Raw genomic sequence first — 27730 nt, 5'->3', positions numbered from 1 at the left:
TAGGATTGAGGAGGGGTGCCCCTGCAGTTTATGGACGTTCTGGGCCAGGGATCAAACCCACACCACAGCAGCAACCTGAGCCACAGTAGTGACAATTCCAGATCCTTAACCCACTGCACCACCAAGGAACTCCTCAAATAGGAATGTTCTACATCTTTTCTGCCCAATGCAGTAGTCCCTAGCTACATGTAGCTATTTAGTACTTGAAATATTGTGAGTGTAAATGAGAAACTTACTTTAAGATGTTTAATTTATATTTTGATTTAAGTAACTACATAAGGCTGGTGGCTAGTATTGGACAGTGCAGTTCGGGAATATTCGACTCAGAACTCCTGAAGATCTGGGCTATCACTTCTCACACTAAGCACCCCCACCCCAGGCCCTCCAGAATTTTGAGCGACCTTTCTGAGTTACCCTGGCAGCGCCAGGGAGGTAGATGGTCCACTGGACTGCGCTGTGGTGGCCTGCGGCCCTCTTTTACCTGGTCTCGCCTCGGCCGCCAGGGGTCGCTGCGCCCCGGCTGGGAGCGCCGGGCGGACTGAGCGCCGTGTGCGGTGCCCCGCGCGGTCCGGGAGGAGGCGGTGACGCGGGAGGAGGGCTGGCGAAGCGGGGGCGGCCCCCGGAGAGGAAGAGGAGGCGGCGGTGGCCGCTGTGTGCTCGCTGGCGGTCCTGCGGGCAGGAGCCTCGGAAGGACCCTGGCTGAACTCTGCAGAACTGGCCGGGCGGGCCCGGAGCTCCTCGGTGCCCAGAGCGGGCCCGGCATGACCGTGATGCTAGTTTGGCCAGAGCCCCTCCGCCTCGGGGACGCATCAACTTGGTGAAGGGGACAGGGCTCCGGACTAGACAGCAACCGAGCTGGCCGCTCCCGGCTGCAGTCTCCCTTTCGGAGTCTCTATCCAGGGCTCAGAGGCGAGGAGACTCTCGGGCAGGTGGGTTGAACCAGTGGGAACCATCGTAGGGTAACGAGTGGGCACCGCCGTGGGGCAGGTAGGTCCCAGGATGGGGGTTCAGAATTGGGAGGACTGAGCGGTTGCGGGGCGGGGGCGGGAGAAGACAGAGAAAGATTAGAGGATCTTGCGGTTCTCATTCTCAGCCCATGCTAGTATGCAGGGGTTGGGTGAAACAGCCTGGGAAACTGAGGCGCGAGCGTGGAAGCCTGAGAACAACTCCCAGAAGCTTCTTTCTCTAGATCTCTCTGAGGGAGGGGACAGAGGGCGGGAGGACCCACCCCAGTGCCCACCCCAGGTCTGGTATTGGGGTCCATAGGAGAGAGGGGAGGGGTGGCAGCTCAGAGAGAAAAGACACAGCTGCGTTTGTCATGATCAAAACGAAGTGTTCTGATGGAGACAGGGAGAGAAGACACCTCCTCAGAAAAGAGGTACTTCTAGAAGCTCTCTGCCTATGGAGTACACCCACCCTAGAAGTACTGATAGCACTCCCACCCTCTGTCCTCATTGTCCTTTCTGGGCTCTCACTCTGGGAAGCTAGGGCATGGGTTCTCCGTCTCTCTTGGGCCCCACTATCCTACCTGCCTCAGCTCCACTTCCCTTTGGAGGCTGAAGGAGGGGAGATCTTAGGGAGAAATGGAGAAGCTTTGGGGCTAGGGCCTCTGGGAATGGGGGTGAGGGTGGCAGAGCTGAGCCAACTCCTGTCAAGTTCAGGAAGCAGGTGTGATGGGGCCAGGATGAGGAGGCAGAGAGGATTCAGGACCTCGGTCAGTATTCACAGGCACCTCTTTCCAGCATCAGTCTCAGCAGCAGGGCCTGAAGGCCAAGAACTCTTCCTTGACCTTCAGCTCCTTCCCTAGCCAGAGAGATGACAGCATTGATTCTTAGACACCTCCTACCACCAGCCCTGCTTCACTCCTGGGACACAGAAACTCCCTCCAGTTTCTCTTCTGAGGCTTACCACCCTACTGTGCTTCCAGAGTCTGTAAGGACCCCTGTGGATTCCCAGGGCCAAGGAAGGACCCCCCTGCTCTCTGAATTAGGCTCTACCTCAGTGCCCAGTCCACCCCCCATGTCCCCACCCAGGCCCTCCTCCATCTCCTGCAGGGCCACGAGCTCCTTCTGTCCTTGGCAGACCCTGAGAATCTTTCCTCCTTGTCTAGGTAGAGTGAATCCGAAGCCAGTGGATGAACAGACAGAAGCTAAAAGATCCCCAAAAAGGTGAGTGAGGAGGCAGTTGATCAGGGGGAGTAGGAGGGTGAACAGAGATGAAGCACCCAATCCAAGGGAGCAGCCATCTGGCCTCTGGTGTTTCCAGCACGTGCTGGTGCCTGAGGAAGCCCAGTGATGCTGCAAGAGGCCAGCAGTGCAGCAGAGGGGGTGGTCCAGGCCCCTTCCATGCTTGGATGGCCCCCAGCTGCTCTGTGCCTCTGCTTCCCTGGGATTCTTCCATTTCTACTCCCCCCTTGGGATAGATTTGGGCACCATCAAGGATGGAGGAGAAGGAAAGGGGAGGAGAACGCAAGCAGGGCGGTGCAGTGGGCCCCGGGTAGGCTCCTGAGCTCTGGGCTCTGCCACCACACTTGCTGCCTGGCCTTGGGCAAGTCTTTGGACTTCTATTGGCCTCCTTTCTTCCTTTTTAGATTTAAATTTTGTTTAATTTGAATTGCTAGGACATGCCCATGGTTTCAGAACCCAAAAGGTTAAAGTGCAATAGGGAGAACAATATCTCCCTTCTACCTCTGTATCCCAGCCTAACCAGTTTCCTTTCTGGATGGCAAACAGTGTTATTCGGGGGGTTGGGTACATTTTCCAGAGCTAGTTTACCCATATTTGAGTAACATATATAATCCTTCCCTTTGACACTACACCCCATCCCGCAGTCTGCTTTTTCTCCTAAATGATTCTCATTGGAGATCATCGCATCCCTCAGGACATGAAGCACTTCCTCATTCTTTTACAGCCGTCTGGATGGGACTGCATTTGCACACATGGCCAACATGTAATTAGCCAGCCTTTTATTGATGATTGTTCGGTTGTGTCTAGACTTTTTGAGTATCAGTTTGCTCATCTGTAAAATAGGTACAAATAATCCTACTTTGTAAGATAGTCATGAAGACTTCAAGAGTATGTTTGCAGAGAGTGTGGGACAAGTGCTCAAAACATGGGAGTCAGGGAGTTCCCGTCGTGGCTCAGTGGTTAACGAGCCATCCTTCTGGGATGGCCTAGCTCAGTGGGTTAAGGATCCACATTGCTGTGAGCTGTGGTGTAGGTCTCAGACACAGCTCAGATCTGGCTTTGCTGTGCCTGTGGCGTAGACCAGCAGCTAGAGCTCCAATTCAACCCCTAACCCTGGAAACCTCCATGTGCCATGGGTATGGCCCTAAAAAGACCAAAAACAAACAAACAAACAAAACACGTGGGAATCAGCACTATCGTTCCTCTGATGTCCTCCATGGGATAGTTCATTCTTTAAGACCCCTCCTGAATGTCATCACTTCCGCAGAGCTTTCCACGATTTCCCCAGCAGAACAGTCTCCCCACCTGCTCCCCTTCCTGTGGAGCCTGATCACTTTCTACAGTGAGCCTGTGTCAGGCCCAGAACTACCTGGGGACATGATGTGCATCCTGCCTGCCTCTGTGCCCCCTGGAAAGCATGGCACAGTGATGCCAGGACTGGGCACTGGGGGGTGCTCCTGCCTGGAGTCAAGCGGGGGGTATCCTTCTCTCTGCAGGATGCGTGAGAGGGCCACACAGAACTGGAACATGGGCAGCTGGCTGCTGGCTCTTTGCCTGGCCTGGCTGTGGACCCTCCTGGCCTCGGCTTCCTTGCAGCTTCCAACTCCCACAGGTTTGGGAGAGGTGGTGGGCCCCGGGGGGCAGTTTCCCAGGGTATCTGGAAAGGTGGACACCACCCTACCCTGTTCTATAGCAACTAGATCTCCAAGACTGAGTAAAACCCCCAGATTCTAGGGCTTGTGGCCCCTGTGTTCTTCACTCAGAAACTCCACCCCCCTTCTGCTCTCCCAGCCCAAGGAGGCAGGAGCAGACCCAGTGCTCACCTTCCCCTCCAGGCCAGAAGGTGTTCTGTGGGGAGAGGAGCTCCAGGATCAGGGCTTAAGTCTCGCCTCCTGGCCTAATTCTGTGGTTTTCCTTCTGGAATGGCTAAAGCCCATGTAAGCGGATGATCCTCCCCACGCATCGTAAGCCCACAGGGCCCTTGGCCTCACCCAGAGGAGGCCGGGAGGCGGGGGTTGCTGTGGACTCCATCTTTTTCCTGCCCAAGGGCCAGACTCAGCCAGGGTGATGAGCGTGGTCTCAGTGGAGAGGAAGGAAGGACAGGAACCCTGGGAAGTGGCAGGAAGAGTCTATGATTGGAAATTCTTACCTACTGCTGCCCGGGGCTGGGAGGAGGGGCTGGAGGATAACCAGCTTGGGTGGGAAGGGAGCGGGGTTGCCAGGCTGGGCCGGCACCCAATTGATCGTGCTCTGGCCCCTCCAGTCCTTGTGAAGCAGGGCACCTGTGAGGTGATTGCCGCTCACCGCTGCTGTAACCGGAACCGCATCGAGGAGCGCTCCCAGACTGTCAAATGCTCTTGCTTTTCTGGCCAGGTGGCCGGCACCACCCGGGCAAAGCCCTCCTGCGTGGATGGTGAGAGAGAGGCCGGGACCCGGTGGGGAGGGCCCGGTGGTCAGGGAGATACGAAGGTCTGTCCCTGCTTCGCCATCTGCTGGGGATACAATTTCATGCCCATCCCAGGGCTTTCGCAATCAGAGTCTCAAATGATGGGGCCACCCCTGGGGGGAGGGGCGCGGATGTGGCCATATCCATCTCATAGATGAGGAAAGCTCTCTCTCTCTCACACACACACACACACACACACACACACACACACACACACACACTCACACACACACCCACCCTCCATCCTGGCAGCACCCACTGCCTGGCCCATACGTTGATCATCACCTTTCACGGATCCTTCCATGCCTCCAGCCAGGCTCATGGCCTCACACCCACTCTGCCCCACCTTGACTTCACCTGTGGCTCCTTCCCAGGCCTCTTACACATGCCCTCCTCTCGCTCTCAAGCCAGCCCTCACCCGCCCCTCTCATGGACACACGTGTGTCCATTGGACGTGAATTCCTTCCTGTCCACTCCTTTCCCATCGACCCACTCATGCTCACGTGGCAGCGCCATAAACGTGCCCACTTGTGCGCACACACACCAAGGGGACGCTTGCGCACTCCCGCCTGAGGATCCCTCCAAATGGCACGCACGCTTGCTTGCACCCACCAAGGGGGATGTTGAAAACTGTGCCTCTCTGCCAGTGACATGGCAGCTCAATTCAGGGGCTGCCTTAGAAACAATGTCCCCTGCCTTCGCCCGCCTGTCTTTGGTGAGATGTAGGGTCAGTGGGATTGAGGTCGGCGTGGTTGTGTCCGTCGGTCTCAGCCTGAGGACTGCCCTGCCTGGCAGCCTGGGAAACGCAGGCCTCAAAGCCAGGGTGTGTGAAGCGTGCCCTTCACTCTGCACAGACCCCCCCCCCCTCCACTGGACAGCTGCATGCTGACTTGCAGAGAACTTAGAGCTGCCCTCCCTGCCCCATGCTCCCACAGCCTCCATCGTCCTGCAGAAGTGGTGGTGCCAGATGGAGCCCTGCCTGCCTGGGGAGGAGTGTAAAGTGCTCCCGGACCTGTCAGGATGGAGCTGCAGCAGTGGACACAAAGTCAAAACCACCAAGGTACCCACCCCTTCTCTTCCCCTCCTCCTGGGGTAGAGAAGTGGGCACAGGAGCCCCAGGTTCTAGGATATCGGTTTCCCAAGGTGACATCTGCAAGCCATGTGAGCCCATCGCTGGACAGGTGCCCTGGGTTCGTCTTGACTCTGCGGAGTCGGAGCCTCTGGATTTGAAATCCAGCGTGACCTTGTGGGCGAACTCCTGATGCTCCATGAGCCTTAGTTTCCTTCTCTGCCTAGAGTGAGCTTGCCTCCCAGAAAGTGTCAGCTCCATAGAACAAAGTAGAGAATTGAGGAAATTATCTAGATAATTTAGAGGAGACTCTCCACCATAGCCAGCCTGCCCACCTACACCTGCCACAGGCCCCATCCCACACTCCCTTCAGCTCACACCTGCCCTCCTCTGGTTGGATTGCTTTGCTGGGACAGCACCTGAGAGGATTATTCTTTTCCTGGTGATTTGCTGCCTGCCCCACAGAGCAAGGGGTGATTAAAATTTTATTGAACTCTTCAGCAGTTCCAAGTGTGTCACAGTTAATCAGTTGTATCTCTTTCTCTGTCATGGCCATTTGTACAGATGAATGACCCTGTGGGGCAAGCCAGAACTCTGCCTCTGCCTTCCCTCCCCACCACCACACCCAGCAAACAACCACGCCAACAAAACAATAGAGAAGGAAAGGCGGTCTCTGAAGAGAGCACCGTTTTCATAGGACATGGAACAGGAGCTACAGCAAGAAAAAGTGTGGCTGGATCTAAAGTAGGACTTCCTATCTGCAGACAGACAAGGGAGACAGCTATTCTGAGTATATTTAAAACTAGAAGAGACCCACCACAGAGCTGGTGACATTTGTCACTATTTTTATAGGTTTGGGTTTGTTGCCTGAAGATCACTGTGCCTGCAGTTTGGTAGCTACTCTGAAGCAAGCAGTGGTGACATGTCCTTGATTTACTCTGGCATGAGCCATCCGGCCACACTTTTCCAGTCTAAACTCTAGAGGGAAGGGATTGGCAGCAATGACCTCTGCATCACCTGCGAGCTGTGCATCTTGGGGAACCTCAGGCATGCGGGGTGGGGTGGGACCAGCATCCCTTCTCTAACCTTCCCCCATCACTTGCTGTCTAGGTTACAAGATAGCTCTTGGGGTCACAACCTGACAGCTTGCTTGAGCCACGAACTGGAAAATGGCAGCCGGTTATCAGCGAGCACATATGGAGATTCAGTTCCCTGGGCCCACGCCCTGCGCCAGGTGCAGCAGCACTCTTTCCAAGGCCATTGCTATTAATCTGCTCAACAGAGAGGGGACCTCATATCTCCAGGCTGATCTCCAGCCACATACCTGTGAGGCTGGGCTCTCCTGGACACAGAAGAAGGTCAAGATACAATTCCTGCCCTTAAGGTATGTTTTGTCAAGTTGGAAAGCTGATGCAAGGCAATCCAGGAGTTCCTATTGTGGCTCAGCGGTAGTGAACCCAACTAATATCCATGAGAGCGCAGGTTCAATCCCTGGCCTCGCTCAGTGGGTTAAGGGTCCGGTGTTGCCGTGAGCTATGGTGTAGGTCACAGAGGCAGCTCAGATCCTGTGCTGCTGTGGTTGTGGTGTAGGCCAGCAGCTGCAGCTCCAATTCAACCCCTAGCCTGGGAACTTCCATATGCTGCAGGTGTGGCCCTAAAAAGAAAAGGGGGGAAAAAAAGTAATAGGAACCTGCAAAGAACTGGCTGAATAGCAGCAGGAACTTTTATGAAGGTCCCTCCTCTCTGAAATAATCCAGAATATCTGCACACCAGGATGTGGGGCCACTGGATCTCGTCTCTACCCTCAGCCCCCAAACTTGCAAACAGACCCCATGACAGCCTGGAGGTCACTCAGCCCAGTCACAGCTGGGCACTCTGAGCTGGCAGCTCCATGGCCCACTCTTAACTCGTCTCTTCCCAAGCCCTTAAGCTGTTCCTTAAAGAGGCTTTGGCTCCAAGAGAGGGTCTGGCTGGGGTCCCAGAGCTGGTCAGAGTCCTTTTCCTTCAAAGGCCCTACTGGGCAGCAGAGGAGCCCCTGCTGGGCTGGACAGAGCTTCTGTCCAGGACTGAGGATCAGTCAGTCAGGCTGGCGCCCTAGCTGGTTTGCAGATGACATGCAGGCCTTGGGGACTCCAAAACTTGGCTGTCTCATTAGGAAAAGAATCACAGTCTCAGTGACAGCTGACATCAGCTAGGATCAGCTGGGGTCCCCGGGATTGTGATGGAGCCTTGAGGGGATGGGTGTCCGTAGAGACCACCTGAGACAGCGCTGAATTCTGACCCTCAGAGAAGACAGATCAGATGATGGTCTGAGATTGAGTCTCAGCCCTTCCCTGCTTCTCTCCCTCCCACCCCATGCAGTAGAATCAAGATGGTTCACCCACTGCCTTGGGTTCTTGTTTTTGTTTGTTTTTGGTGATGGAATGAACAGTGATGCCAGCTTCTCACTAGACTATAGATATCAGAACTCTGACTTCAAACCTCTGTACATAGTCGGGGCGCGGGCTGGAGTGGTCAAGGAGCAGGTCAAAGGTGACCATCACCTCTTTCAGGGTCGGGGAATGGTTGAAGGGGTTCGCACACTTTCGGGAAAGGCTAATAAATATTTTGGGCTTTGCATGCGGCCGACAGTCTCTGTGGCATATTCTTCTTCGTTGTTTATATTGTGTCAGGGTTTTTTTGTTTTTAAACCTTCAAAAAAGCTTTGTTTGTTTTTCAAAACCTTCAAAAAATGCGAAAACTCGTCTGAGCTCAAGGGCTGTACAAACCCAGGCCCCAGGCACTATTTGGAAGGTTGCCAACCCCCATGACCCTTGGAAGGCCAGCTATCTCTGCAGCTTGAGTCTGCCTCCGGCCTGCCTTCGGTGCAGTGGGAACCTGAGCAGGAGGGCTGGGTCGGGTGTTGTTTTTCTTCTAATGTTCCTTGAGAGATTGGTGAGTAAATTATTTAGGCTACAAATGAGTCAGCTTTAGCAGGGTCGGGCAATAAGAGCCCGCTCTCCTCGAGGCCAGGATGTGGACTTCTCCACTCCCTCCCCATCCTGAGAGACCGTGTCCAGGAGACAGGCAGAGGCCTCCGGCCTCCTGCCCATCGTGCTCGGCTGTGAGCTGGGGGTGAGCCTGAAAGCTGAGAGATGATGATGGGCAAACGCCCCTCGAGCCACCAACCCCGGGCAGCCTTGCTTCCGCCAAAGTCCAGCCTCCTTGTCCGCCCTGACTCCCCCCTCCTCCCTGTTTCAGAGGAGACTCTTTCCTTTGGCACATGCTGGAATTTACTCATTCATTTTTTTAACCCCTCAAAGCCTCTGTTTCCTCCTGACCTAGTCATATATTTATTTGGCGGGCTTTGCAGGGTATTCTTTTATATGGTCAGGAGAGCCCCACATAAGAGGATCTGCTGGAGAAGGGGAAGCATCTCACCTCCCAACAGAAGCTCCCTTGGGTCTTGCCTCCAATGAAGTCAATATCTTTGTACATTTTGTAGTTACTTCGATGGATAGGAATGCAAATTAATTTTTCCTGGAGCTCAGGGGTCCTGGAGTCATTTGTGCCCCTTTTCGCCCCTTAGTGGGATGGGCCATCAGATTACCTGAAGTTAGCTTGGACCCCTACCTGCTCCGCTTTGGAAGGTTGCCAGCTACAGAAGATCATGAGGCTAATTTCTATGGCCTCCTGGCAGTTTCATTAAGGTCTGTGAGTGACACCCTAATTAATAGTCCCAGACAGTTGCCTAGAGTTTTGAAGCCTCAGCTTCCTAAAATCATGAGCTTAGCGCTAGAAAGGATTTTAGAGATCATTAGCCAACTCCCTCACTTGACAGATGTGGAAGGGAAGGCTCAGAGAGGTTAGGCGATTTGCTCAAAGTCACACAGCGGGCAGGTGGCATACCCTGCCCAGTGATCCAGACAAGTGCTCTTTATATTACTGCACATTACCTCTTACCCTAGGACAGATGGGGGCCCTGAAAAGAAGCCAGGATTTTAGCAGGAATGAATGGGAAAGAATCTCACTCTAAAATCACCCAACCCTGTGAATACAAAAGGACAGAATGAAGAAGAACAGGAAGCACTTATATATACACAGAAAGAGGGCAGAAGGGGACAAAAAGGGGATTGAGGTTACTCATTCAGAAGACCATCCAAACACCAAAGCACCAGGCAAAACAACTAGAATAAGATGTGATTTTTATTTATCTCTTGGAGGAGACAGAATGGAGCCCCTATCAATCTCTGGAAGATCTTGAAGCCAGTTTTGATGGCTTCAGGGTTCTTTAGAGCCTAGAGCAGGGGTCTGCAAATCAAGGCCTGTGGCCAAATCTGGCCCACCACCTGTTTTGGAAACAAAGTTATATTGGAATGTTCTCCTATTATCTGTGACTACATTCCTGCTATGATAGCAAAGCCAAGTCATTGCAGAGAAACCACATGGCCTATAAGGCTTAAAATATTTACTACTAGACTCTTTATAGAAAACTTTTGCCAACCCCTGTCCTGGTGTTTTTATCAGACCTTTCTCGATTCAGCCTGACAGTCTGGAGAATGATGACTGTATGTTGTATTCCTAAGTTGGGGATTTTTTGGGGGGAAGGTTGTGCTTTTGGCCCCTTCAGTCCCTTCCAGTGTCACTTGTGAGCTCGAACCACCAATGAAATGAAATAAAGAGTAAGACAGAAGCCAAGGAAAAGACTTGGAGCAGATGGATGCTTCCCTGATGTTGTCGCACCTCAGATCAGCTCAGATCAGCTCAGATCACATTTTCCAAGTTCATGTAACTTCTGCTTTTAAACTTCAGGGAACTAACTGCATGTGTACCCACGTGTTAAGATGTAATTGTGGGAGTTCCCGTCATGGCGCAGCAGAAACGAATCTGACTAGGAACCATGAGGTTTCGGGTTCGATCCCTGGCCTTGCTCGGTGGGTTAAGGATCCGGCGTTGCTGTGAGCTGTGGTATAGACCGCAGACATGGCCCAGATCCCACATTGCTGTGGCGTAGGCTGGCAGTTATATCTCTGATTAGACCCCTAACCTGGGAACCTTGGTATGCTGCACCTGCAGCCCCCCGCCCAAAAAAATGTAATTATGTACACATGTATGCTGCTAGTGTTTCTGTGCATCTGTGGATGTGAGTATTTCTGTGCCCAAAAGCAAGGCTGAGACTGAAAATATATAAAAACTAGTCAGGGAGTTTCCTGGTGGCCTAGCAATTCAAGGATCTGGCATTGTCATAGCTGTGACTAGGGGTCATTTCTGTGGCTAGGATTTGATCCCTGGCCTGGGAACTTCCACATGCTGTGGGTGTGGCCAAAAAAACCAAAAAAACCAAAAACCTACTTCAGCACAGAGACTGACTAATCAAGGCAAATGCCTACCTGTACCTCAGCCCAGGGCACTGTTGCTGCACAAAGCCCAGCGTGTTTCCATGCCACCTGCTGTGGCTGCAGGTGCAGGCATAAAAAGAAAAAAAAAATGCTCCTTCTTTGTAAAAAACATTGCTGCCTCTGGCTTCTCCTACCAGTAAGAAAAAGATTCAAGTCTTAATGAGCCTCTTTGTATTCTGAAAATAACATAAACTTCATTTGGACATGCTACTCAGACTAATTTATTAGAAAAGTCAAATGCCTGCCAGTTTTGAGCAGCATCCAGAACAAGAGACGTCTCTGCTATAGGTACAGACTGCTGTGCAAACTTATCTACCTCTCAGGCCACATGAACTGGCACATCCAATGGAGCTTGAAGGCTCCACCTGTATGGAGCCACAGACACTGGCTTTGGCAGCCTCTGAAGATGAATCACAGAGCAAACCATTAGGATTCTGGATCAAACCATGCCATTCTCTCCAGATAACTATTTTCCTTTTGAGAGAGAGCTTCTAGCATTCATTGGGTTCTACTAGAGATTGCTTGTTTGACTGTGCATCACCAAGTTGCCACGTGACCTGAGCTGTCCAGCTAAATGCGGTGCATTTGGCCACAAAGCCGTCAAGATGGGCATTCAGAACAGTATCCTGTTATCAGGTGGAAGGGTTATGTATACATAATTAGACTTGAGCAAGACCTAAAGGCAAAAGTAAGTTTCAGGAACAAGTGTCTCAGGATCCCCAGGCCCTACTCCCGCAAAACTGCCTCCTCTTTCTCAGCCCACACCTGTGGCCTCAGGAAAAGTTCTCTGTGATCAGTTAACTGAGAAATAAAAAAAATTCTGACCTGCTTCACTGATGATTGTAGGTGACAGGAGTTGGTGCTGCATGATTTGAATTATTTCTACCAGAAAGTGGACAGTTGCAACACAGCTGCCCCACTCAGAGAGGACCCTAAAGGATATTAAAAAAAAAAAAAATCTTCCCATGTGCAAATCTTTGGATGGCTCATTTTGCCTGGAAGAAGAGATAGCCAGAGGTTGAGATAGACATCAGTTTTTAAAAAGGATCTGTGTGGAGTTCCCCCTGTGGCACAATGGGATTGCCGGCATCCCTGTAACACCAGGGCACAGGTTTGACCCCAGGCCCAGCACAGTGGGTTAAAGGATCCGGTGTTGCCATAGCTGTGGCATAGGTCGCAGCTGTGGCTCGGATCTGATCCTTGGCCCAGGAACTCCATATGCTGTGGGGTAGCCAAAAAAAAAAAAAAAAAAGTTTTGAAAAACCAGCTTTGACGACATGACCGGTGATAAAAATGAAGACTCTAGTAGTTATTTCTTCCTTATACTAACATGAATATATTAATTTAAATATTAACCAATTATTTTCTTCCATTTTCCCACTCATGAAAGTGATTCAGACTATTCATTGCTTGACAGCAAACAGGAAAATATACACAAACTGCCTGAGATTTCATCCAAAACCACAAAAATGTGTCCATATGTTGGTGTGAGAGGTGAAGGAATGGTCAGCCTTATAATGTAGTTTTTTTTTTTTTCTTTTTGGGGCTGCAGGTGAAGGTATGATAAAGGAAAAAGTGTTTCCTGCTTGAGCTTTACCATGTACTTTTTTTTTTTCTTTTTAGAGCCTCAGGTGTGACATATGGAAGTTCCTAGGCTAGGGGTTGAGTCGGAGCTGCAGCTGCCAGCCTATACCACAGCCACAGCAATGCCAGATCCTTAACCCACTGAGTGAGGCCAGGGATTAAACCTGCATCCTCATGGATACTAGTTGGGTTCTTAACCTGCTGAGCCACAATGGGAACTCCCTTACCATGTCATTTTAATTCAGTAAGCTGATTTCACATACCTCGAACTGTCTAATCTTCTTAAGATCCTGTAAGGTACAACCAAAACTTTATAGATCCAGATGCTCGGAGAGGAAAAAAAGTCTGAGGTCCTTCAATAGCTGTCTCACTAGCTGTGAGGGCAGAACCAGGAAAAGCACATGATCAGAGAATTGAGCAGACATTTCTAATGTGAATTGACTCATTTCATCCTCACAACACTTTCATAAAGTATTACTATTCTAATTTTATAGACAAGGACTCTAAGACCCAGAGAGGTTAAGGAAGTTGCTAAAGATCACACAGCAAAAAAGCAGAACAGGGTTTGAGCCCAGTTCTGCTTAGTTCTAAAACTCACATCCTGGACTACCCACTGTGGTGCAATGGTAAAGAACCTGACTGGTATCCATGAGGATGTGCGTTTGATCCCTGGCCTTGCCCGGTGGGGTAAGGATCCGGTGTTGCCTTGAGCTGTGGTGTAGGTCCAGACTCAACCTGGAATCCAGCATTGCTGTGACTGTGGTGTAGGTCAGCAGTTGTAGCTCTGATGTGACCCTTAGCAGCCTGGGAACTTCCATATACTGCCGGTGCAGCCCCGGAAAAAAAAAAAAAAAAAGAAGAGGAAGAGCGGGGCTGGGGGATGGACTGGGTAGTAAGTGCCATCATAACAGAGGTGTGTCCTCAGTGCTACAGGAGAAACTATCTAGAAAAGAAACTAAATCCAGCATCAGGAAGGCATTCTGAGGACCAACTCTTTAAAATTGAGTAGGAATCAAGCAGGTAAAAATGTGTGTGTGTGTGTGTGTGTGTGTGTGTGTGTGTATTGGAAGAGGAGGACCGCTTGGGACAAGTTCAAGTAAGTAGCTCGCTGTGGCTGGAATATAAAGGGTAAAATGAAATGATGAGAAATGAAGCTGAAAGGCGGCCAAGGGTAAGCTCAGAAAGAAGCTGGCCACTGTGCAGTTCAAGTTTTATTTCAAGACAATGGAGAAGCTTGCAAGGGCCTGGGGGCAAGGCAGAAGGCAGGGGGCCGCTTTAGAGGCAGAGCTGTAAGGCCAGATGAAGGGGTGAATATGTGTGCAGGGAAACCAGTTGCAAGTTTTGGCAGTAGTCCTGGTATGAAACAGTAAGGCCTTGAACCAAAAGCAGTGGTTGTCTGGGGATGCAGAGAAGGGAGAGAAGAAGAGTCTTTTTCAAACTCTGAAATCTCTGTCCATTCCTTAATGGATGCTTGCTTTTTTCTCTCCCACAGTCACAGAGGTCTAGGCGCCAGCCCGGACTCCGCACACAAGGCAGTTTGACTGCTTATGTGCTGCTTGAAAGACACTAAAAGCCCAGCATCCCAACTTGCTGCCTTTTCCACTGGGCCTGTAACCCCTCCAATGGAGTCCTTTTTGGGGGCAAGATTCATACAAAAGCAGACATTTACTGGGCACTATCTATTTACTGCTTTTGGTTCATGATTTTTTTTTTTTTTTTCTTTTTAGGGCCACACTCGAGGCATATGGAGGAGGTTCCCCGGCTAAGGGTTGAATCAGAGCTGTAGTTGCTGGCCTATGCCACAGCCACAGCAGTGTAGGATCTAAGCTGTGTCTGCAACCTATACCACGGCTCACAGCAATGCCGGATCCTTAACCCACTGAGTGAGGCCAGGGATCGAACCTGCATTCTCATGGAGGCTAGTAAGATTCATAAACAGCTGAGCCACAATGGGAACCCCTGGTTCATGATATTTTAAGGGGCCACCATTTGAAACAGTTATTTCAAGGAGAGGATAGAAGAGGAATTTGGAGATTGGACTGTGGCAATTCCAGGGGAGCAAATGCCCAGGAATTCCCATGAAAGAGAAGAGGCCACACTGCCCAGAAGGGATGGGCTGTGGGTTGGGAGCCCCTGGTATAAGTAATTCCTGCCCTTTAGCTCCCAGGATGTTTTGGGCATTGGTTTTCCCTTTCACTCTGGCACAAGGTCATTTTTTCCTAATTTTTCTTTATCCACAGGGTTTCTCAGACCCAGGTTGGTATGTACCAACCAGAGCCTGAGCCTTCTAGGCCCAGCCAAGAAGGTACATGATGGAGCATCTTCTCTGATGTGTTTCTGGAAGTGGGTCAGGAGGTGAACTCTGAAAAGCAGACTAAGACTAGCAAGGGCCATAGATGCAGCCCTGGACCCCTCAGAGCTCTGAAAGCTGACAGACCAAATGGCAGGAGCAGCATAGCTGCCCCCGCAAGTCCTGCTTTGCACCATCCCTAAAGTGGTAGCCAGGGACTAAGCTAAAAAGCATCGATGGCAAAGAGGGTGGGAGAGCTGTATTTTCTCCTGGGGAGTGTGACACACAGGGTAGTCCTCAAGGCTAGAGTGTGGAGCTTAGCTCCGATCAGCACGGGGAGGTTGATTTTTACCCTGCAGGGCCCCCAGGCACTCCTGGGTGGCCGGCCATCAGTCAATGAGATGTGCAAATGCTGTTTTGTTTTCAGTTGCTGGTTTTTAAAGATTAAGCTGCTTGCTAGTAAGCCGATTGAACATCAGCAATCTTTCCAGGAAAATCTTTTAATTAAGTTTACATAGCAAAAATTGGTCGCCATCGTAGACAGTAGTCAATTAGAAGATATGAGAAGGAGACGGAGCAGGAGGTCGAGTGGGGTCCTAGAGTGGGTGGGGTTGTGTGTGTGTGGGTGTGTCTGTTTGTCTGTCTGTCTCAGGATGGGAAGGGTCTAGCGGTGCCCCTCCTAAAGCCCTTGAGCCTGCAGGAGGAGGGCAGCTGGCAGCGACGCCCGGAGAGCTAGCCCTCTGTATCCCTCGGTGGATGACCAGTGGAGCGCGGCGGGCCGGGAACGCTGTTTGCGATTCCCAGCAGCGGGTTGGGTCCCAAGTGAGGACACTGCCTGGAGGGAGGTGGCCCGCGGAGAGGCGACTTCACTGCAGACGGCAGAAGGCTCAGCCTCAAAGCCGATTAGCGGGACTCGACGGGTCAGAGCGGGTCATCCCCAGGGGGACTCGTCCTCCTAAGTTAGCCCCGCAAGGCAGAGGCTTCTGGTTTTTACCCTCGGCGCCCTCGGTGGGCGGCGTCCGCTTGCCGGGTTCCTGCCCCCACCCCCCGGCGTCGGGTGGCTGGCGGCGGACGGCGTCGTCCTGCTCGTGTCGCGCCGAGTCAGGTCAACCCAGGTCTCAGGACACGACGGCACAATCCCGAGGCCTCAAGGCCGCGCACTCGGAGTCGTCCGGGTCCAGCCTGCGTCCGCGCGCCGTCGCGGTAGAAGGCGGGGGAAACGGGCGCGTTTCCGCTGCGGCGTCTGACTGCGGGTTGGATGCGCCTCGCCTCCCAACACTCGACGGCATTGGCCTCGACACCCCCAGCTCCACATCGACGTGGGACACTGACGGACCTGGGCCACTCCGTCCCCAGCCCAGCAGAGCGGCCGACGGTGTTGTCTTGGATTCCCCCAGCTGGCGGGCGCTGCGGCGCTGGAAAGTCTTGCGGCCGAAAGGCTCGGGGCCCTGCGGGTGCAAATGGAGAAGTACGAAGCCTACAGACCCTGCTGGTTCGAATTGAAGCCCAACTAAAGGCAGCGCCTCCTTGTTTTTAAAAAGCAACTTTACGGAGGTAGAGTTTCTATACAATAAAATGCACCCATTGTAAGTGGACTTTTTATAAGGTTTGGCATTTATACCCGCCCCCCACCAAGATCGGGATACAGAACATTTCCGTCTCCTCCAAAGTTCGCTTGTGCCCTGTCCCAGGCTACTCTCCTGGCCACACCCCACCCCGCCACCCTCCCCCACCTTCCCCCGCTGCCTCCCACATCTGGGCTGGGGAGGTCACTGGACTGCTTTGTCACCACATACTATGTCTTTGTATTTTCTAGAATTTCATCTACATGGAATCATACAGTATGAACTCTTGTGTCTGACTTCTTTCACTCGACATAATGTTGAGAATCATCCGTATTGTTGGAAGGATCGGTAGTTTGCTCCTTTTTATTGCCGAATAATATTGCATCATCTGATTATACTGCAATTTGTCCTTTTTCTTGTTTGTATACATTTGGACTTTTCCTCAGCTTTTGGCTACGAATTAAGCTGTCATGAACATTTGAACAAGTCTGTGTGAACATACGATTTCATTTTTCTCAGGTGAATAGCTAAAAATGGAATTGCTGGGTCATATGGAAAATGGATTTTTAATTTTAGTAGAAGCTGCCAGAGTTCCCGTTGTGGCTCAGTGGTTAACGAATCCGACTAGGAACCATGAGGTTGCGGGTTCGATCCCTGGCCTCACTCAGTGGGTTAAGGATCCGGCGTTGCCATGAGCTGTGGTGTAGGCCGGCGGCTACAGCTCCGATTGGACTCCTATCCTGGGAACCTCCATATGCCGTGGGAGCCCTAGAAAAGGCAAAAAGACAAAAAAAAAAAAAGAAGCTGCCAGCTTTTCTAAAGTGATTGAACTATTTTTATACTCTTGCCAATAGTATATGAAAGTTCAAGTCATCGCCACATATTCACAAACATTTGGTATTGTTAGTCTTTTTAAAAAAATGTTTATTGGATATAGTTGCTTTACATGTTGTGTTAGTTTCAGGTGTACAGCAAAGTGATTTAGTTATTCATATACATATATTCGGTCTTTTCCTATATAGGTTACTACAGAATACTGAGTAGAGTTTGTTAGTCTTTTTAGTTTTAGTTATTCTAGTAAATGCCAGTTGTATCTCATTGTATTTTTATTTTATTTTATTTTATTATTATTTTTTTGTCTGTCTTTTCTAGGGCCGCACCTGTGGCATATGGAGGTTCCCAGGCTAGGGGTTTAATTGGAGCTGTAGCTGCCAGCGTACCCACAGCAACACGGGATCTGAACCATGTCTGCAGCTCACAGCAACACCAGATCCTTAACCCACTGAGAAAGGCCATGGATCAAACCCGCCACCTCATGATTCCTAGTCAGATTCGTTAACCACTGAGCCACAACGGGAACTCCTAAATTTCATTTCTCTAATAACTTATGATGTTGAGCACTTTTTCATATGCTCATGTTTTAACTTCATATACCTTTTTAGTACAATGTCTGGTTAAATCTTTTTTTCCTTTTTATCAGGTTATTTGCTTTACATTATTATTATTTAATTTTCATTGAAGTATAGTCAATTTACAATGTTGTGTTAGTATCAGGTATACACCAAAATGATTCTATTATATATATCATATACTATAAAATATAATATATTCTTATATGTAATGTAAGAATATAATATAAATTATTATATATAATATAAAGAATACATATTATTTTCAGGTTTTTTTCCACTATAGGTTATTACAAGATATTGAGTATAGTTCCCTGTGTAATATAGTAAGTCTTCATTTTGCTTTATATTATTGATCTATAAAAGTTCTTTATATATTTCAGATATAAATCCTTTATCTGATATATGTTTTACATATATTTGCTCTCAATTTGTGGCTTGTCCTTACATTTTCTTAACTACATGTTTCAAAGAGTGTTTTACTTTTTTTTTTTTTTACTGCAGTCATGCAGAAGTTCCCAGGCCAGGGATCAAACCTGTGCTATAGCAGTGATAATGTTGCATCCTTAACCTGCTAGGCCATCAGGGAACTCCTGAAGAGTGTTTTACTTTTGTGTTTTTTTGTGTTTTTGTTTTGTTTTGTTTTGTTTTTAGGGCCGCACCTGAGGCATATAGAGGTTCCCAGGCCAGGAATCCAATCAGAGCTACAACCACCGGCCTATGCCAGAGCCACAGCAATGCCAGATCCGAGCCATGTCTGTGACCTGCACCACAGCTCATGGCAACGCCAGATCCTTAACCCACTGAACAAGGTCAGGGATCAAACCCGCAACCTAATGGTCAGATTTGTTTCCACTGAGCCATGATGGGAACTCCAAGAGTGTTTTACCTTGATGAAGCCCAATGATCATATTTTCTTGTGGGAGTTCCCATTGTGGCTCAATGGGTTAAGAACCTGACTAGCATCCATGAGGATGTGGGTTTGATCCCTGGCCTCACTCAGTGGGTTAAGGATCCAGTTGCTGCAAGCTATGGCATAGGTCTCAGATGTGGCTCAGATGCTGCATTGCTGTGGCTGTGGTGTAGGCCAGTGACTGCAGCTCCGATTCAACCCCTAGGCCAGGAAGCTTCATATGCTGCCAGAGCAGCCCTAAAAAGACAAAAAACGTTTTTCTTTTATTGTTTGTGATTTGATTTGGGGTCTTACCTAAGAAATCATTGCCTTATTCAAGGCCACACAGATTTTTCTTCTTTGTTTTCCCATCCTAATCATAAGAGATTAGCTGTAATCCATTTCAAGTTAAATATGGTGTTCAGAGTTGAGATTCCTTTTTTTTTTTTCCTATATGAATATCTCATTATTCCAGAACCATCTGTTGAATAGACTATCCTTTCCTGTTAAATTACCATGGCACGCGTTGGAGCCAGCCTTTGGGATGGCACCTAGTGGAAGCCTTCTGTGTTCAGAATCCTGTACAGTCCTCTTATACACAGAACATGACTGATCTGTGCAACCAATATCATATTTGTCTTGGTTTGTGCTGCTACAACAAAAACACCATAGATGGAGTGGCTTTAACAGCAGAAATTTATTTTCACAGTTTTGGAGTGTGCATAATGCAAGATAAAGGTGCCAGTTGATTTGATTCCCAGTTAGAACCCTCTTCCTGGTTTGAAAATAGATGCCTGCTTGCTGTATCCTCATGTGATGGAGAAAGGGAGCATCTCTCTTGTGTCTCTTCTCATAAGGGCACTAATCCCTTTCATGAGGGCTCCACCCTCAGTTCTGAACTACCTCCCAAAGGCCCCATCTTCAGATACCATCACAGTGAAGGTTATGGCAACATATACATTTGGGGGGGGGGAAAACAAGTCCATAACAATATTGCAGAAATCAGGGAGTATAACTTTACAATGCTAAGTCGGAAAAGCATTGGATCGCTTGCTCTGGGGGAGGCCAACTGGATTCTTAAGCCACTCTTTGGAGAGTTTTAACATAGTAATTTTAGGGGGAATACAGTTCAGTCCATAGCAGGGTGTCTGCAGTCTCCACCTTCCTCTGGCAGAGAGGACAATGACTTGAGAACTCATGGACTTTCTCACATTCTGTAGAAAAGGCTTTGCATAAACCTGGACAGGTGCTTAATGTTTGCGAAACATTTGGCCATGTTCACAGCACTTCTGTACGCTTTGTCTCCTTGGTCTCTACAACAGTGTGGGGCAGGGAGTGGACAAAGTGGGCTTAGGAGGTGCTTTATACTTGGGTACAAAGGATCACAACTTGACTGACTCTTGGTTGACAGACATGTGGGACTGGGGAGGGGGAGGGGGGCTGCCACGGAGAAGGATGGCAAGGAGGGGACTGGTGATTTGCCAAATGTGAGTGTTGGCACCTACTCCTCTTTGAGAAAAGGGTTATTATAATCCTAGTCTTCAGCTAATGGAACATAACATGTTCACAAACCACATAGTATTAAGTGGCTGGACCCATAACCTGGTGCTCAGCCATCAGGGCATAGCTGCAGACCTGAGTCTTATGAAAACCACACACCTTTAAGTCAACATAGACCAAGGAGCCCAAGGTGTCCCGCTTAGCATGTGATTCTCTCTCTGATCCCCACGTTCCAGGGGCCTCCTGGGCTGAGGTCCTGCCAGGTTTCTCAGTGGGTTGGTCGGGCTGCAGTTTGTCTCTCCCTCAGCCTCCTGGCCTGCCTGGCATCTCATATCTCAGCCAGCCTCCTCACCCTAAGCAACCAGTGTGGTCCAGCACGAAGACTGAAGGGTGGGGGGGACAGCTGTCCCAGGTTGGCAGAGCCACTCCCTAGGGAGAAAGATAACCACGAGGGGCAGAGAGAGCAGTGAGAATGAGACCAAGAGTCAGAGAGGACGGTAGCAGCCTCTCTTGGGAGCCACCTGGCCTGGAGCCATACCTTGTCCCTATGTGGGCAGCTCTGGGCAGGTCAGTTCTGCTCTGACTGGTGGTCCTTGTCTGGGAAGTAAAACCCAAAAAGAATGGTCCCAGTGGCCCCACTAAGCTGATGCCCTGTGGTTGGTGTCTCATGGCTGTTGGTGGTTCTAGGTCCACTTGTTCCAGGACCCCTTCCACTCCTGTACTTGTCATTTGATCTGCCTCATACAGAGTCCTGGCCTCCTGCAGCCTCTGACAAGCACTCCTGGAACTGCCAGGAGCCCCAGCTTCCAGAGATGACTTCCTCAATGTACAGGAAGTAGACTGTGGCTCATCCAAGAGGCAATAATGCATGGTGGTTCCGACTGTGGTCTTGGAAACAGGCCACTGGGCTTTGAACCTGATCCCACCACTTATTAGTTGAGTGCCTTTAGGAAAATTATTTAACTTCACCGTGTCTTTTTCTTCATTACTCTGGTTACTAAGAGTATTTTCACAGTGGTGTTACAAGGAACACAAGAGTCTGCGGGTAGAGCAACTGATATGAAATAAGCATGTACTGCTCAGATCTCCTGGGATGGCAGAGGGGAGGATTGGGGACGTGGGCTAAAGAGACCATGCTATCCTGCCAGAGAATAAATACTGCACTTGGGTTGCTGTTCTGCAGTATTTCCTTCTATCCCTGGATGGGGGAAAGCTAAATTACTCTGAAATTTTTTTTCTTTGCTTTTTTTAGGGCTGCACCCACGGCATATATATGGAGGTTCCCAGGATAGGGGTCGAATCGGAGCTGCAGCTGCCAGCCTACACCACAGCCACAGCAATGTGGGATCCAAGCCATGTCTGTAATCTACACCACAGCTCACAGCAATGCCAGATCCTTAACCCACTGAGCAAGGCCAGCGATTGAACCGGCATTCTCATGGATGCTAGTCAGATTCGTTAACCACTGAGCCATGACCGGACCTCCCTAAAATGCTCTGAAATTAATACACAGATGAAGCGTCTAAGAATGAATTTCCTTTGAAGAGAAATTAGTCTCTGGCAAATATTTCATTATGGGGATGCAGATGCAGCAGGGTTGCCCAGCTGATCTGCCAAGCCACCCCCTCCTTCCCCTGGCCCTCTTGCTTCCTGGGTAGTTCCTCTGAAGCAATGCCCCCACCCTCTCCTGCCCCCCACCTTCAGGCTGAGGTCCTGGCTGATGCTGCCCTGCAACACACGCTGGCCCTGTATCTATTGTTTCCATTCCTGTATAGCCTCTGCATCATTAGATGTGCACTTAGAGCTGAGGATTTGTCCCGTCAGACCAGAAGGACCCTGTGAAGAAGAACTGCTTTTTTTCCCCTCCTCAAGGTCACTCATATGGCCTGGGGCAGGGGTGGCTTGTGGGAGCATAAGCATCACCTCTATTATTTCTCTGTTCCCCCACGCCACTCCCTGCTCTGGAGTGTGTGTGTTTGAGAGAGAGGGAGAAAGAGAGCCATCGTAATATTCTGATCTAGGAAAAGAGAGGCGAGGAGAAAGTGAGCTCTGGTCTGGTAGGAAGATGTAGAAACTATCAAAACTGAAACAGGTGAACAGGTAGGTTCAGCCCCTGACATGTCACTGCACCTGTAATCACAGGTAACCGAGGACTCACAGAGCTCCAGGTGCCCCTGCTCACGGGGTGGCACCCGGCCCTGGGCTCAGGGGAAGGCATGTGACCTCTCCAGCTGATGGGAAGCCCCACCCCAGTCCTTCTGTCCCCTGTGCTGACACAGGCTTCATTAATCTGGGGTAGGGATTGGAGGGGGGTGGACTTCCCTGGTGACATTTACCAAAGTCATGAGCTCAGTGAACTTTGTAATTTGCTGATTAAAAATTTAATCCTTGTCTTTTTTTTTTTTTTTTTGGTCTCTTTTTAGGGCCACACCAGTGGCTAGGGGTCTAATCAGAGCTGTTGCTGCCGGCCTATGCCAGAGACACAGCAACGCCAAGATCCAAGCCGCATCTGTGGGTCTACACCACAGCTCACGGCAATGCTGGATCCTTAACCCAAGGAGCGAGGCTAGGGATTGAATCCGCAACCTCATGGTTCCTAGTTGGATTTGTTTCCACTGCGCCAGGACGGGAACTCCCTAATCCTTGTCTTGAGGTCAGAAAACATCAGAGAATGTCAAACACTGGATGCAGAGTTTTGCTTTTTTTCTGCTTTTTAGGGCCAAACCCGCAGCATATAGAGGTCCCCAGGCTAAAGATCCAATTGGAGCTACAGCCACCAGCCTACGCCACAGCCACAGCAATACGGGTCTGCGACCTACACCACAGCTCACGGCAACACCAGATCCTTAATCCACTGAGCAAGGCCAGGGATTGAACCCACAACCTCATGATTCCTAGTCGGATTCATTTCCACTGCGCCATGAAGGGAACTCCCAGAGATTTTTTTTTTTAATGATTTTTATTTTTTCTATTATAGTTGGTTTAGCAGAGAAGTTGGCAGAAATGGGTGGAGGAGGAGGGGAGCAAGCCAGGCTGCTTTAGCAGAGAGGGGAAGTCTGTCGGGCTGCTGGGGGCAGATGGGTGGTCAGGTAGAGGCTAAGGGAAAAGTGGGGAGGGCTCCCTACCTGGGGATGGCAGCAGGTCACACGGCCTCCTGAGCACGTTGGGTGAGGGGTGGACACTCCCAGTTGGTTCCCAGGGTGGGGGAGGGAGGAAGCGCTTGGAGTTCAGAGTGAGGCTGACCTGGACCAGCATGTGGCCATGTGGCCTTGAAGACAAGGAACTTGCCTAATACAGAAGGATTGCAATAGAGTAACACTTCTTTCCACCAAAGGGCAGGGCTAGAATGAGCTAGGCCCCCGTTTGGAAGGCTGCCCTCCCCTGAAAAGAAAAGAATAGGGAAAAGCAAGAGGAGGCGAGGAAGGGACTTCTCGATTCCTCCTCTTTTCTTTCCCCTTCCTCTCTTCCTACTTCTCTCCCTCCCTTCTCTCCTTTCCTAACTTGGAGCGAGAGGAAGGACAAGTCAGGGTGGACAGGGCTGGGTCACTGGGCAGAGTGGAAGAGAGGAGAGATGGATGTGGAGCAGGTGGGATGGGGCCGAGAAGCCTGGTGAGCACCGGGGCCACCGTGGCCTCCTGGGCTCTCCCAGAGAAACAGTGGTCTCTGCCATGCCTGGGCTGGAAGAATAAAATAAACCGATTAATAATAACAGCAATAGCTGCAGAGGGCCACCCATCTGTTAGGCACAGTTCTAAGCATTTTCCTTACAGTGACTGTGTAATCCCCACTGTGACCCTAGCCCTGGGAGGTACAACACTTATCCCCACTGCCCAGGAGAGGACACGGTGGCACAGAGAGGTCGAGGGACTTGCCCAGCTTACACAGCGAGAAGCAGAAGTTTGGGAGCCGGCCAACTCCATCCTGCCCCAAAGCAGCCCTCAAAACCTCTGGAGGGAAGCCTGTGGCTTGACAGGGAAGGGCTGGGGAAAGTGCACACGGAGAGGGCACTTCATTGGCAGCTGGGTGTTGTGGCCAGAAGCAGCAGGTGAGGGGACTGGCTAATCCTTGTCAGTCTGAGCAAGGCTTGGTCTGCTACCCTACTAGTTTTCATGGTGTGTGTGTGTGTGTGTGGTGTGTGTGTGTGTGTGTGTGTGTGAAAGAGAGAAAGAGGGAGAATGTGTGATGATGTGAACACTGAAACCACCCACTTCTTTTCCCCTTCTCTCACCTCTATCTGCCAGGGGAAGTATATAGACTCCTTCCCCACTTGTGACTGCCCAGAGCTGCTCTCAAGTGTGAAAACCACAGTTTCTCCGTTCATGTGAAGACTATAGCTGAGCCCCATGACAGCTGGCCTGATTCAGAGACATGGCCTCTCAGAGTTGTGAGAAAACCTGGCCGTCATCTAACCAGCGCTCTGAAGCCCAGAGACCACAGCCAGCTGGAGATGGAAACAGGACCCTCCTGCAGAATGTGGCATGGCTTGCCTATGGTATCCCTCTTCTCTCTGTGACCATTCACGTTCCACCGCTAGTCACACTTTATGCCACAACCACAGTGTCGTGATGGCCTTAGCTTTATAAGTATTGAAATCGGATAGAGTTGGTTTCCCAATTTAGTTTATTTTTAATGTTGTTTGGCTATCCCAGGTTCTTTGCATTCCCATCTGAATTTTGTAATTTAGGTTGTCAGTTCCTACCAATAGCCCTGCTGGGATTTTGATTGGGCCTGTGTGTGATTTGTAAATCAATCCGGGGACAAGTAGATGGAATAGAAGCCTGATCAGAGTTGATATTACAGCATTTATCCCAGGGTTTTGAGGTTGCCTGGTTACTTGCTATTCTCTCCCAAAAGGTTGTGAACACATCGAGGCCAGGGGCTGGGCTTTATTTACCATTTGCTCTTTGCTGTTATAGCTCCAGCTCCAAACACTGAGCCTGGCCTTGAACAGTTGTTCAATACATATCTGTTACAGGAACAAATATTTATTTTATCATTTATTTGCTTATTCAATCAAAAATGGACTTCTGCTTGCTTTCATTCTACTTTCTGTCTTCCTTACAGGCTGAATCTAATCCTGTAAATGCTTGTTGAATCACTACCATGTTTTGAGAAATATGCTCAAGGGTCTGCAGGTGACCAGTGGGTTTAGCACCACGGGAAACCTTCCTCTAACAGCCCGTGTTGATAGATACCTTTCCATTTCTTCCATTCTAGGACTCGCAGCTGTGGAAGGCCAGGTGTTTAAAATATGTTAGATGTGCCTCTCCTTTCTCCACTAGTTTGTTGTTTTGTTTTTTAGCTTGCCTGGGGCATGTGGAAGTTCCTGGACCAGGGATCGAACCCACACCGCAGCAGTGACCCAAGCTGTTGGCTTGGCAACACTGGATCCTTAACTCATTATGCCACAAAAGAGCTCCTATGCTAGTTTTAATCTTCTTTTTATTAGGAAATGAATCAAATAATCATATCTATTCCTTCACCCCTGAACATGGCGTTCCCCAAATCTGGAGCTGTAGGAAACATTTACTTAGATTTAACTGTGGCTCCTGTGGCTGGTGGGGCGACCTCCTGAGAGGAGGTGAAGGTCCCTGCTCCGTGGATGCTGTAGGAGCTGCACCTGGACTGGACGAGGGGCTGGAGGAAGTGGCTCCGCTCTGCATTTCTCTTTGGCTGTTTTCTCCGTCATTTGACTGAAACAACTTTTGATGACTAATTGAGTGAATGGTCAAAGCTTATTTTTTCAATCAAAATTCAATTCCAGCAAAAAATAGAGGCGTGAGAGGGAGTAAACATTCATGAAGCTTATTTAAGCACCAGGCTTCCTTTCTGCAGAAAATCAAATTGCCTGGCAGAGGAAAACAGCTTCTTCCCATCAAGATCATCAGATTGAGTGTTTTTTACGCTGACTAATCTGCTTTCCGGCTCAGTTTCCGGCTGGAAGGCAGTTTGGCAAAGCGGAAGGACCGGACGGATTTGGGATTAGAATCTGGGCTGCTGCTTACCAGCTCTGTGACTTCAGGTAAGTGACTTCACATTTCTGAGCCAGTTTCCTCATCCATGAAAAGGTAGTTAATAACGCCTACTGTACACAATTCGTATGATTTGAGAACGATGTGTGTAAAAACAATGTGTCTAGCGTCTTCCTAGGCAGTAGGCACACAACAAATAGCTATTGTGTATTGCTGATTTGTGGGCTGAGTGAGCACAGACCTACGTGTGAGCGTGTGGAGCAGAATGTATAAGCGCACATGGGGCGGGGCGAGCACAAGGTGCCGGAAGGTGACCTGTGCAGTGTGGCTCTGAGTGTCTGTATGGCTGTCCTTTTTTTTTTTTTTTTTTTTTTTGCTTTTTTTGCTTTTTAGGGCCATATTCACGGCATAGGGATGTTCCCAGGCTAGGGGTCTAACGGGAGCTATAGCTGCCAGCCTACACAACAGCCACAGCAAGGAGAGATGCAAGCTGCATCTGCCGCCTGCCGCACTGCTCATGGCAACGCCGGATCCTTCACCCACTGAGCGAGGCCAGAGATGGAACCCATATCCTCATGGATACTAGTTGGGTTCATTACCGCTGAGCCACAACAGGAACTCTCTCTCCATCCCTCTTGTAGAGTTCTCCAGACATGCTTGGGAGGAAACTTCAGAGGGAATTCCTTGAGGGTTTCCTGGGAACTGTGGGGCACCATACCCCTTCCCTTGCGGCAGCAACAGCCCTCAGATCCTGCCTCAGTGTTCGAGACAGCACTTCTCTACCTTCGTCAGTCCCTGGTGGCTTGTTAAAAAGACTTCAAAGGAGAAACTTCAGACTAGAAACCTCACTTGCCATTCACATTTCTTTAAACATTGAAGATACAACTGTAAAGAACATTTCTGTGAATGCTAATTAGCCTCCAGAGAGGGAGAAAGAAGAGGATGGAAGAGAGAGGCAGACACAGAAAAATGCTGCAGGGATGGCAGGGGAGCACGGAGTAACTCCTTGGATTCTGTAAAATAACCTTTAACGTATGCCTCATGAAGGTGAAAAGGACTAACTATCGACAACAAAAGGATCTGATCCCAGAGATGAGTAAGACTAGAGACAGCGCTGGAGTGAAATTTCCTTTTTCGAAGAGGCCAACTAAGTGGGTCAGGCTGTCCCCTTCACAAAGACAGTGGAGACCACCCAGAATGGGGTGCCATAGGTGCTGGGAGTGTGGGGTGTGAGCTGAGGGTGGTTGTTCAGGCTCTCATCCCCCCCTTTTTTTTTTTTTTTGTCTTTTTGCCTTTTCTAGGGCTGCTCCCACAGCATATGGAGGTTCCCAGGCTAGCGGTCTAATTGGAGCTGTAGCTGCAGGCCTACGCCAGAGCCACAGCAACGCCAGATCCAAGCCGCATCTGCTTACCTAAACCACAGCTCAGGGCAACGCCAG

At 49.9% G+C, this 27730-nt stretch overlaps 1 protein-coding gene across 4 annotated transcripts; it reads left to right on the top strand.

The window, feature by feature from the left end:
* FAM19A3 (family with sequence similarity 19 member A3, C-C motif chemokine like) lies at positions 537–27577 on the top strand. Of its 4 annotated transcripts, XR_001303450.2 has the most exons (8): positions 576–929; positions 2111–2168; positions 3683–3798; positions 4450–4599; positions 5568–5692; positions 6812–7085; positions 24561–26341; positions 26933–27577. XR_001303450.2 is itself a non-coding variant. In XM_005655438.3 (6 exons), exons 3-6 carry the CDS (start codon positions 3684–3686, stop codon positions 6821–6823), a joined length of 402 nt encoding a protein of 133 aa, XP_005655495.1. In that variant the 5' UTR covers positions 537–929; positions 2111–2168; position 3683; the 3' UTR covers positions 6824–8326. The 4 variants fall into 4 exon arrangements, 2 of the variants coding, with proteins under 2 accessions (XP_005655495.1, XP_005655496.2); XR_002343730.1 differs by lacking the exons at positions 24561–26341; positions 26933–27577 and adding an exon at positions 14904–16915 and having other exon boundaries at positions 575–929; XM_005655438.3 differs by lacking the exons at positions 24561–26341; positions 26933–27577 and having other exon boundaries at positions 537–929; positions 6812–8326.

The sequence above is a fragment of the Sus scrofa genome, chromosome 4 (assembly GCF_000003025.6).
Source record: "Sus scrofa isolate TJ Tabasco breed Duroc chromosome 4, Sscrofa11.1, whole genome shotgun sequence".
In the NCBI taxonomy this organism is placed as follows: domain Eukaryota; kingdom Metazoa; phylum Chordata; class Mammalia; order Artiodactyla; family Suidae; genus Sus; species Sus scrofa.
Note: the sequence above shows the minus strand (reverse complement) of the source record. Positions and strands in the feature narration are given on the sequence as shown.

Excerpts from the sequence above, each read along its gene's own strand:
- FAM19A3 (XM_005655439.3), top strand. The coding sequence starts at position 15,710 with ATGACCAGTGGAGCGCGGCGGGCCGGGAACGCTGTTTGCGATTCCCAG.